This window comes from Gopherus flavomarginatus, chromosome 3 (genome assembly GCF_025201925.1).
Source record: "Gopherus flavomarginatus isolate rGopFla2 chromosome 3, rGopFla2.mat.asm, whole genome shotgun sequence".
NCBI classification, from domain to species: Eukaryota; Metazoa; Chordata; order Testudines; family Testudinidae; genus Gopherus; species Gopherus flavomarginatus.
In genome coordinates, this window is record NC_066619.1 from 169,611,937 (window position 1) to 169,623,999 (window position 12,063).

General features: G+C 42.5%; 1 protein-coding gene across 5 annotated transcripts in view; it reads right to left on the reverse strand.

Annotated features, from left to right (window-relative positions):
- The window catches only part of ALPK1 (alpha kinase 1), an 83,417-nt gene that overhangs the window by 22,928 nt on the left and 48,426 nt on the right, over positions 1–12,063 (reverse strand). For all 5 annotated transcript variants that reach the window (XM_050943983.1, XM_050943984.1, XM_050943982.1 and 2 more), the window contains 2 exons: positions 4,317–4,515; positions 1,386–1,445 (listed from right to left, as the gene is read on the reverse strand). In XM_050943983.1, the coding sequence (XP_050799940.1) occupies positions 1,386–1,445; positions 4,317–4,515 (259 nt within the window). The remainder of the gene's footprint in view (positions 1–1,385; positions 1,446–4,316; positions 4,516–12,063) is intronic.

Here is a 12,063-nt window from a genome sequence, read left to right on the forward strand (position 1 = left end):
ATAATTAAAAAACAAATATCACAAACTATGGTTAGATAAAACAATTAGTCTCACTGAATAGCATGCAAATAACCTTATCTCAGAGGTCTGCATTGTTTTAAAACTGGCAATGTTGTTCATATTCAGCACTGTCAACTCACACTAACTATCACTAAGTCTTGTGATATTTGGTATATCTCTTCAACTCCATCTCCTGGACTTGTGTGGACGTTTGAGAGACTTATCTTTCATTTAAAAAAAAGGAAGTTTCTAGACCTCGTTGTTGAGAAAAGCTTGAAAACATGACCCAAGTGAATCATAAAGGCTTAGAAACCAAAAGACAAAAAAAAAGCACCTAAAATGTATAATTAAAAATTATCTCATGATTTTTGGGGCCTGACAATGATTATTGAGCATGTGGGGTTGGCAATACTGCACATCCTTCCACCTGTAAGCAAGCTCTGACTCCAACTGTACAGTCCTCTGAGAGTAATGATAACAAATAAGTACTTATAAAAATTCTAACAGTGTTTTAAAATAGCACAAGAATATTATGACCTTTAAGTCCAATATTTCCAACCTTTCCAAGGCTAGAAACAAGTGTTGTGAAAGGTGGAACTCTCTTTTCCCCATCGGTACAAATCCTGCATTTTTAGCTCTGATGGTCACTATATAGTGAAACAATTATTATTGGCACAGAACACAATATTCCTCATTTTGTGCATAAAACCCAAGTGATTTTGGGAGGAAAGAGAAACATTTCTCTGACAATCTGATTAAAAAAAAATAAAATCAGTCAATTGTTTGAAACTGGTCAGAGGTTTAGAATGTTAGAAAACTCCCATGGGAGAGAAATTAGCAGGCAGGGTGTCAGTGATGCAGGCAAAGGTGCAGGGTACTTCTCGACCTAAGTAAAGCTTCGCAGAATCTGGGCTCCCTGAATGAACTAGGGAAGTGTGAAAAGAGAAAGCTTCATTGTCCACATCTCTCTCTCTCTCATGGTAAATAGCAGACAGAAGGGAAATATGTAATTTACGTACCACATTTTTGGGCATTAAAATAAAAATTAAAAAGGAAATGAATACGAACAACAAAGGGGCTTTTGTGGGAATTTTTGGTGCACAAGGAACGCATGATCAAACCGCGAGAGAACATCGCAATTTAAGACCCGATCCTGCAGGCACATATTAGTTATCAGTATTATTTCTTATCAGGCTACTACTGTTAGCAGCACCACTGAATTCTGGCTAATATTGGTAGGAAGCATTATGTAAGTCATTGCAAAATCAGAAGTTTATTGAGGTTTGTGCAGTGAATGACAATATTTAAAGTTTGTATGAGTGTGGCAAGCTATACAATTAGCTAAAAAATGTATAAACTTGCAAAAAATGATGACTTAGACATACCTGTTGCTCCATTGTCATTTATAAGGCTGCTTAGGATATACTCAGCTTTTAAAAGTTTTCCTGAAAAAAGAACCCCAAAAGATAGATGAATATAAAAATGCATTATGTAACACAGACGGGATTGAATTATTCATGAATAAAAGTCTGTCTATTCTAGTTAGTCTCCATCTTTCTAATGCATTCACTGTTCATGTTTAAGTGTTTTTAATTCTACATTACTGAAATTAGGACTGCTGTTAAACACTCATAGCTAGACTTAAACTAGCAGTCAGGAAATCAAGGACACCTGTATGTATACTGAATGCCACATGCACTTTTGCATGCACAGAAACACAGAAGAAATGGTAAAGCAGGATACTTTATAGCTAGGATACTTGCACTATTCTGTACTTAGAAAATCCTGTATGCCAAGTTAACATGTATTACTTTACAGCAGCGGTTCTCAAACTTCATTGCACCGTGACCTTCTTCTGATAACAAAAATTACTACCCAACCCCAGGAGGTTGGATCAAAGCCTGAGCCCACTCGAGCCCCACTGCCCTAGTCCGGGGAGTGCTGAAGCCCAAGAGCTTCAGCGCTGGGCAGGGGGCCAGTAACCTCAGTCCTGCTGCCCAGGGCTGAAGCCGAAGCCTGAGCCCCACCACTCAGGGATGAAACCCTTGGGCTTCGGCCCTGGGCCCCAGCAAGTCTAATGCCAGCCCTGGCAACCCCATTAAAACAGGGTTGTGACCCACTTTGGGGTCTTGACCCACAGTCTGAGAACTCCTGTTCTACAGCTCCATCCTGTCAACATTTGAGTGCAGAACTACTGCTGCGAATAGTCCCATTGTATTCATGTGATATGCTCAGTACAATGTGTTTGTAGAATTGGGCTAATAAATAAAAAAATATTTGTTAACAGAAACAACAACCCCTAGCAGAGTTATGGGCCTTGCCTCATTCCTTCCAGTACCCTAGATATTACAATCATGTAGGTCTGGCCCCTACACAGCCACCCAGCTGTGGGAGGGAGAAATGCACCTTACACAGAGCTGCTTCTGAGACGCTCCCTACAGGGGGCTGGGACCTAAAGGAGGGCCAGGAGTAGGCAGGTGCCATGGCTGTGCCCCCCTCATGGGCCACTCGGCTGGGCTGGCTGGTCATAATGAGGGTAGTATGTTGAACTTGTTAAAAAGCCTCAGCTTGCCTGTGGTGCTCCATCCTTTCCATAAAGTAGGGCTGTGCTGAACAGACTGAGCTCTCCACTGTGCCATCCACGCTGCCTCTGCCCCCATCCTGAGCTGGTGTCCTCCGAGGACAGGAAACAGTGGCAGATAGTGGAGGAAAGGAGGAGACTGTCCTCCAGCAGCTATGGTTCCGAGCCCCTCTACTCCTCGTCAAGGAATAGGGAGCTGCTCCCGGGGATTGATCACAAGCACAGAGAAGTGGTTTCGGACCGAGGAGGGGTGAGGAGGTTAGGCTGCTACATCATTCACAGAAGAGGAGAGAGGAACAGGGAGGGAACAGGCCCTGAGCTGCTGGTCTCTTCACAGGCTGAGCGGCTCCATGCCCTTCTACATTCTCTCTTGCAAAAAATGTAGATGTCCCACCTGCTCCATGGGCTCCTCCTCTGTTCCTTAGAGGGGAGGGCTAGAGAGGAGCAGGGGCTGCAGCTATGGTGTGCTGCAGAGAGGTAGGGCAATAGGACAGATTTAATTTTAGGGGTGGTGGGAGGAGGTGAGGAAAGCTAAACTGGGGAAATGCATGGTCTGGCCTGAATTGTACTGGGGGCAGCCTGGCCAGGGACCAATCCTTCTCCCTAAATCCTTCTCCTCATGATACCCCCAACAAACCCAGGCAGGCACCCTCTTCCCAAACCCACCAGTCCCCTGAGCAACCTGGGACAACTGTCCCACCTCAGTAACAGATTTAAGAACTGGGTAGGTGGGTATCTTCATGCAGCAAGGACACATTCTAAACACAGGCTTTACAGGGGGGGGGAAAAACAGTAAAAGCTGCCAATGACAGCACAGCGTTCAACAAAACACAGGTTTTCCACATCTCAGCAACCATTTCAACGGCCTGGGTCACACACTGGCAGGTCTGAATGCTGAGAGAGGTGCAGTGAGGCCTTGTTTTGCCTTATCACGTTGAGGCAGCTTTGGCTCCACGAACAGTCCAACTGAAGTGAAGAGAACTGCTCATGTGATTAGAGTTATATGTCTGCAGCACCAGCCCGAAGTATGAATATTCTGGTGCTTAGACACCACAGCAAGGGGAGCATTAGAAACACATAGAGAGAAATAAGGTAAATTATAGTTTCTTTTGTCGTTATTTTACCCAAAAAAAATCAAGTAATTTAAATCGAGTTGTTAAAACCAGGCTAGATTCAGTCAACTTCTCCTTTTACCTTGGGTCCTGAAAAAATGGGAAGATACTTTAAAAGCCATTCAGGTACCATCCACGCTCCAAGAATGATGGAAAAAAAGTACCAATTTACATTAGTCAGCTGCATTGTTTGTATAGTCAAGTGGCCCTACTGAAAAAGAGGCTGGGACAGTGCAGAGAAAATGCCAGTATTCTAATCTACTTTTTAAAGGCTCTTGGTCAAAAGTATAGCAATTCAGATACCCCTGTTTGAAACCAGCAGGCCAGATTTGTCAAGGAACAAAAGCTCCAATTAGTATTTTCCACACCCTTTCACAATTTTCTCTACTGCTTTTGGCTCTGAAACCCTTTATGCCAGGCCCTTTGTGCTGGCAAGAGGAGGTGGGAGGGGGGCAGGGGAGGTGGGATCTAGCTTTGAAAAGATGGCACTGGGATCATAGGAATGTCATCCCCAGAATAGGACAAAGCATCCTCTTGAAAGTCAAGTAGCTCCTAATTAGAACTGAGCTGAGAAAATGGAGAGGGAGAGAGAGAGAGAGAGAGCTTAACAAGAGTTTTGTTACCTGAATTTACAGAGATGCGAGCTAGGCGAATAACCACCTGAGGGGCTATTGGTGTGGCTGGCTGCAACTTGTGCAGGCCTTTGGCAATTCGAAGAAGTTTGCTGGAGGCATCCACCCAATATAGGAATCGGTCAATCAGGAACACAACAGCAGCTGCTGTTGCACAGTCCTTGACCATGATGGAGGCTTTCAAATAAACCTGAAAAGAACACCAAAAACAGGAGACAGCCAGGCAAAAACAGGAGAGGTAAAAGAAGTTCAGTTAAGTGTTTTCAGAAAATACTCAGGCTTAATAACTCTTTGTGGAATAGTGCTGCTTATATAACACTATGCACTAGACCACATTTTCTGTCAAATTGTCTTTCTCAATTGCTATCAGACAGTCACATAATTTTACAGAGATTGAAGAAATAGACATTAGGAAAAACAAATATCTGCTCGTTGATAAAAGACTGTATGCATTTCTCAATCTGCTTGCAATTATTTTGTTCCTGGGCTTTTGGTAAGGGTGATAGTGATTAAATAAAGTTTATTAGTATTATAAATATTATTTCTGTCTATTCTGTGATTTATTTATTTTTTTTGCATGGAAACTTCTGGTTGGGTAGTTTGTTTTGTGGGTTTGTAATGTGGATTTTGTCCCTATTTTGTCTTTTCAATTGTTATACTGCTCCTAGAATGGCAGTTAAGTGCTTTGTACAATGAATGAACAAACTCCACTGAAATTTAAATGAACAACAAACCAATTAATAGTCATAATGGTAGTGTCTAGCTCTTACACTGCTTGACCTGGAGAAGTACCGAGCACCCTCCCAATTTCCATCTGATGTCACTGAGAGCTGCAAGAGCTCCGCATCTAGTTTGTGCAGCAGTTGTTATCCATAAATCTTCAAGGAATTTACATAGGTGGATAATTACCATTAGTCTTATTTTGCAATTGGGAAACTGAGGCACAGAGAGGTAAAGATGAAAACAAAGTGCCTTGAGTGCCTCAGGCTTCTTATTTACATATGTGTAAATATTTAAATATTATCCAAATGAGTGGCCTGATTTTCAGTGTTGCTGAGCTGCTGGAGTTCCCATTAGCTTAAATGGGAGCTGTGAATGTTACCTCCAGAGTTTCTTTTCCTTTTTTTCCTAAAAGTCCCGCAGGAAATTATGGCCTCTCAGGAGGCAATCAGCTCTCTGCGGGATCAGCCTTAAATATAAATAACTGGCATTAATGCAAATTAAGATTGCAAGATCAAACACTCCTTTATACATCACAAAGAAGCAAACAGGGCAGAAGTCCAATGTTTTTTCCTTTGCAGGTCACCTTTAATGATTTTTAAAGCAGTATTAAAGCAGCCCCTCTGCGGCTGATCCTTCTCACTGGCATGAGGAATCAGCCAGAGTTCCTGAAGGAGCATGCTGTTAGGGAGAAGGGAGGCCAGCGGGGAAGCAGTGTGGATGCACAGAGCCTCTGTGGGTGTCTAGAGAGCCATGCAGATCTTGGGACATCTGCCAGTCTAGGCCCAAACACTTTGCCCTTTCCAGGAGAGTTGGAGGATCAGTCCCCGCCCCCCTCTCCCTTTCCCTCCAATGGGGCAATGAGGAAAAGAGCTCCACAAGCTCAAATTAGGAATTTCATACCTCCTTTGAGGGTTTCTCTCGTGATGGGGAGAGTAGCAGCTAATGCTCATTTCACTGAAACATGTACATTACATGATTATTGTTATCTGAGAAGCAGGGCAGAGTGAAGGACTGGTAAACCATGGCAGAAGCCTCTTTTCCTATCTCAAAAAATCACTCTGGGAGCACAGGTTGTAGGAGGAATGTAAAGGAGTGTGAAGTTGTTGTCCCTTTCTTCTCCTCTGAACTGTCTTTTAACTGGATCCTATTCTATAGAATTCCCGTGGGTCACACTGTCTCTTGGTCTTAAGCAAGAGAAAAGTGAAAAGAGTTGTCTTCATAGAGGGAGGAAGAGGGAGCGCAGGTCACTTCAGGAAGCGAGAAGAGACTCTTGCAATACAGTATAGTCAGGGAACACATCCCTCCTGTGCTTCCACAGACACAGAATATGCTTTCCAGACAGGTCTTTGGCCCACAACCTCCCTGTAACCGTCAATTACCCCGCTTTGTAAAAATGAGGCAAGTAATGCTCCTTACCCAACTTTGTCAGGTACTTTGAGATGCTTGGATGTAAAGGGCTCTCAATACAGTGAAAAGAGCCAGGAGTGTTTGAAAAATCTAGTATGTCAAGCTCTCTCCCAAAAAGGGCCTGACTCTCCTCTCCCTCACACCAGTGTAAATCAGGAGTAACTCCACTGAAATCAATGGCGTTAAAACTGGTGAGTGAGAGCAGAATCAGTCCCCAAAGCCCTATCAGATACGGCACGACTGAAGAGAGAACTTTATCTGAGTCACCAGCAAAATTTCAAACAAAAAGGTGAGGCAGCTAGCTCAATATTTGTACTCGGCTTATAACATTTCCCTCTCTCATTAGCTATCCTTGTAGGCACACAGGCCCAAATCCTCAAAGGTATTTAGGCACCCAACTCAGTGGCTATGTCTACACTTATAACAATGTGTAAAGGAGAAGACCATACCTGTAGCTATCCGCCACAGTGAAAGGCTGGCTGCGTCGACACTTGTCACTCTGGTGCATAGCTGTACCCCACAATGAGAGGCTCTAGAGCAGGGAAAACTCCAGCAGCACCCCAGCAAGAACAGGTTGTTGCAGGGAGTCAGCCGGGCCGGGGGGTGGGTGAGGGAGAAAAGCTGGTAGAGAAAAGCTCCAGCAGGGAAAGGCCCCCCTGCCAGAGCCTTTCCTCATTGCTGGAGCCTTTCACCGTGGCTCTGGCAGTATGGAGGCAGTGGGACACTACACTGCTAAAAATAGCACTGTCGACATGAGAGGCACTGCTTGGGGATGTGCAGAGAGTTGTGTAGGGAATATACCCTAAGGTTCTTGCATATAGGGCATGCTACTCTATTCGCCTAAGCTCTCTCTCCCCATCTACACTGCTATTTATTTCTGCGCTAGCTGGCCGGGCAGTGTCTGTCTGCTACATGCTACCATAAGTGTACATGTACCTAATGAGAGTTAGGCACCTAACTACCTTTGAGAATCTGGGCCACTGAGCCTGATTATCCTTTCATATGGGTTTTTATACCATGACATCAATAGAGTTACTTTTGATTTATACTGATGCAACTGAGATCAGGCTCAAGCTCACAGAGGGAATCTTACTATTCTGTTCAGTTTTTAAATGCACAGCTTGCTATGTAACTCTCAGGTGATGAAGAAAGCAAGGCAGGGATGGTTTGGATAGGATATGATAGGATAATGGTACCAATCAATAGCAGCATATTTGCTATCTCCCAGCTTTTCCACGCTTCAAGAAAGTGTTCTGGTTTTTTTTGTTTAACTTTTTCCTGATTCAGAGAGTGGTGTTTGCTGAAAGGATGTCACTTGAAAGGGATTCCCCACTCCCTGTGTGCACATGCTCTACTTCTGCCTGTCCACAACGGAGGAATTCCTCTCTTTAAGCACCTGTAAACTGACCCTGCAAACTACCCATTCTAAATGCTCATGAACACACCATATATTTAAGCACAGAGCATTGCCTAATCTATTTTTTTCCCCCTTCTTCCCTTAATAGATTGGAGCACAAAAGCCTGAGAGAGGGTGACCTACCAAACAAAAGGGCCTTTGAGTTCCTAGGAAAAGTAGACTTGGAGGAGGATGGAAGGAATCCAAGTGGCCCTATTATTTCCACTTGCACTAATTAGACATTTTTCTGTCAGCTATTGAGCACTGCTGAGAGGCCAAACTCACTGAATTCATTTCTAAAGTGTTTACAGAAGTTTGCATCTGTTTGTGTCTCTTCAGGAGGAAAATAAGCACTTCAATAGCATTGTGAAAAATCTAAACGAAGCATCCTATTCTGGAGGGCCTGGCAGCCTTGCAGCTGCATAATTTAGCTCTCTGCTCAAAGCTGAAGGCTCTTGTGTCTCTCTCCAAAACCAAATGGACTCAAAATGTAGAAAAGTCAAGCCCAGGGGAGAATCTCCGCAATTTTTTAAAAAAAGGAACGGTTGCATGCTGTGTGGCACATAGTAATGTAGTTTGCTGTCAGTCCTGTAATTAAGTTCCTGTGTTTCTACCAGTACACTGAGAAATTAAAACTCACTTCTTTCATTTGTTGCCAAATAGCATGGCTTTAAAATTCCTTAGCATCCAAAGATAGTGCTGGATAACTGCCATGTTGGGTATGTACACAAAAACATGTATAAAGAAACTCTCGAAACAACTTTTAAACAAACTGAGACAAAGGACCCAATTCTGCTCTCCATAACACCATTATAAACCCAGAGTAACTCCATTGACTTCAAAGGTGTAACTGCCTAACTGAGAGCAATCAGAAATTCAGATCTGCTGCTCATACATGGACACTTAAGCCCCTTTGTCCTTCGTTGGGAGCTCTCTCATTTACTATATTTCCTATTGTTATCATTTTAGAGAGTGTTTGTATGTGTCTAGATCTAGGGGGAGAAAGGGAGAGAGAAATAAATACACGCTTTGTTTCAACATCTGTTTCCATGCAGTGAAATGCATATGTCTAATTGAGTTTATGATACAAAGAGGAACCTCATGGCTGGGAAGCGGAGTCAGGTGGTGACGGAATTAAGTTTGCATGAGATTTCTATACATGGTTGATTGGGGAAAATGTAAAAGAGCCTTTACTGAAAGTGAAGGGCTTTTGCTTAACAGCAGCGAGTGGACGTGTGTGCTGTTTTCATGGTTTCTTGCATTAGTGCTACAGCTCTGCCCCACATAGAGCTTCAAGTTTGGGTCCCAGCTTTGGGTTCAAAGCCATGACACCTTCTTTGCACTGACAATGGCAGCTGTTCCCAAGACAGGACACAAACTCAGACCCAGAGCCATCTGGCACTAGACCTGATAGGAACTGTGTCAAATGGATATTACTGATGTAGTAATGAATGAGGAGAAGGTGGTGAAGAAGACTGGGAAACCCTTAATGTGACTACTGATTTAACAGGAATTAAAAGCATAAATAAATGAAATACTGGTTCACACCTATCTGTCTATTTATAAAGCGATGAACACACAGGTAAGCATTCCATGAAATGAGTGTCTGTCTGCAGACTCAGAAAAGTTCACATTGGGAAAGATGCCTTTGCAACTAAAAAGGGTAGAAATGTAGGTAGCTAATAAACAGCTTAATTTTCAAAGATACTGAGCACCATTAACTCATCCTGCATTCATCTAGGTGCCTAATTAGGGTACTATGTGCCTAGTTGTAGGCACTCATGTTTGAATACTTCAGCTTTCATTTATTTTGTTAGTGAAAATTTAAATTCTTCAGACAGATCCCAAATACATGCATCAGGAAGGAATTTTCATGGTGTATATTTCCAGTGGCTTCACTTATATCTCGTAGTTCTTTACCTAAATTGACACACAATTTACATCTCATCTATGTACATAAATCCTAAGAAATTGCCTATTACTTGTTTATATTTCTTCCATCCATCTATATCAGCTGTGGGCCAATCAATCAACGAAGGGCCAAAGCATTGAAGGATATGGCATTGAAGGACTTGATTAATGCATTGTTAGCAAAGCCCATCTTCTCCAGTGGAGACTGGATCTGCTGGGAATTCTTAACCCAGTGGCACTGCACTGGGTTTCTCTGTCAAGCTCTGTTAACAATCTAACTGTAGAATAATATAGTTTGCATTTCTGTATAGTTCCTTTATCTGCCAATCTTATAGCCCTCTACAAACGCTAATGAATTAAACCTCACAGCATCTCTGTGAGGTTGCTATGTTCTCTAACACCCATCTTACATATGGCTAAACTGAAGCAAAGCATGCTTAAATGACTTCCCCTAGTCATATAGCAAATCAGTGGCAGAGTCTGGAATAGAGCACACGATTGTGGACATCTAGTTCCCTGATCAAACCGGTAGACACCACTACCTCACTTCTTATGTAACTTCTGGGTCTGCTGATACAAGCCCTAACCAACTCCCTTCTGAGGACATTGAGAGTTTTTCCATTAATTGATTGAGCCTCTTATTAGTAGCTCCAGATACAAAGGAATTTAAAAGCCCTGGAACAGCTTTATTTTTTGAGCAAATGTCTTCCTTCACCATATGAGAACTAAGTTCTGGAACAGTTATAGCTTTCAAGAATCAAAAACTCACTCTCTTTTCAGCTTAATTCTCTGGCAATTACATTTACTATATATTTTTCATTTCCTGCTCTACGCTTTAAAAGCACATAGACTTCATACACATGACAACACAGGGACAAATATTCACTTGTGAATCTCTGAGGCTATGTTGCCATTGAGGAATTCTGAGGATGTCAGAATCAGGAAAACAAAGCTTGAGTCCCTTTGGGAATTCACCATAACCCCGGGAAGATTGGTTACTAAGTACAGGGAACATTTGGAAAATGTAAACTGCTATGCAAGTGCTATGTTTCTGCCTATTAGGAGAGGAAAGATAGTCCAGTGATTAGGGCACTAGCCTGGGACAAAGGAGAGCCAAGTTTGATTCCCTACTCTGCCACAGACTGCTGGTGTGACCTTGGGCAGGCCACTTAGGTCTAGATCCTCAAAGATATTTGGTCACCTAAATCAATGGGAAATAGGCACCTCAATATCTTTGAGGATCTGGGCCATAGTCTCTCTGTCTCACAACTCCCCATCTGTAAAATGGGGACAATACTACTTCCGTATCTCACAGGGGTGTTGTGAGAATAAATCCAGTAAAGGGGCATTTAAATATATAAGATAAATGCCCACTGAAATCACTGGCACAGCAACTATTTACTTCAATGGTGCTTTATGATCAGAATTTATAATTCCTTCCTCCTCCTCATCTACCTAGTCTAACAATTCTCAAGATATGAGCCACTAAAATCCAGTCTGAGTTGAAGGTGGGGGCAAAATGCATTCTGGTAGTCAGAATAATGTGATTTTAAGATGTACTGTTTTGTGACTCACCAGGGCTTGAAGATACTTCCATATTATCATTTGAAAACTGGCAATTAACAGGGTTAATATATATCCCTCTAGGTAAACAAGATATCATACCCTTAAAATGTTTCCTACAGTGTGGTTGTAGCCATGTTGGCTCCAGGATATTAGAGAGAAGGTGTGTGAAGTAATACCTTTTATTAGACCAACTTCAGTTGGTGAAAGACTAGTTTTTGAGCTCCACAGAGCTTTTTTTCAGATCTGTGTAGCTGAAAAGCTTGTCTCTTTCACCAACTGAAGTTGGTCCAATAAAAGATATTACTTCACCCACCTTGTCTCTCTTTAAATACTTTAAAATGGTCATTGGTCACTCAGACTAATAGACAGATATACTGTGGCAATTTACCAGACAGGGCTAGATGTTTTCAGCATTATCACAAGTACCCTTGGCTAATTTACCAACAGGTAAACTGTTCTTTGATCCAACAGGTCAGATGGGAAGTTTTGGTTTTGTACGCATTTCAGTTTCCTGAGCACTGCGAATCCTGGATTAGAATTAGAGAGCTGGCATTCTCTGCTTAGAAAAGCTGTTCTGTGATATTTCGCAATTTAAAAAAAGACCTGGGATGCTAGGGATGCAGGCATCCCTAGAAATGAAAGGGAGCCTGTGATGGTATGAATTCCTTCTTGTGCTCTGCTCAGCACCAGACAGAAACAAAACTACAGTTCTCCGTTACCTGACTTTCCCTTTCA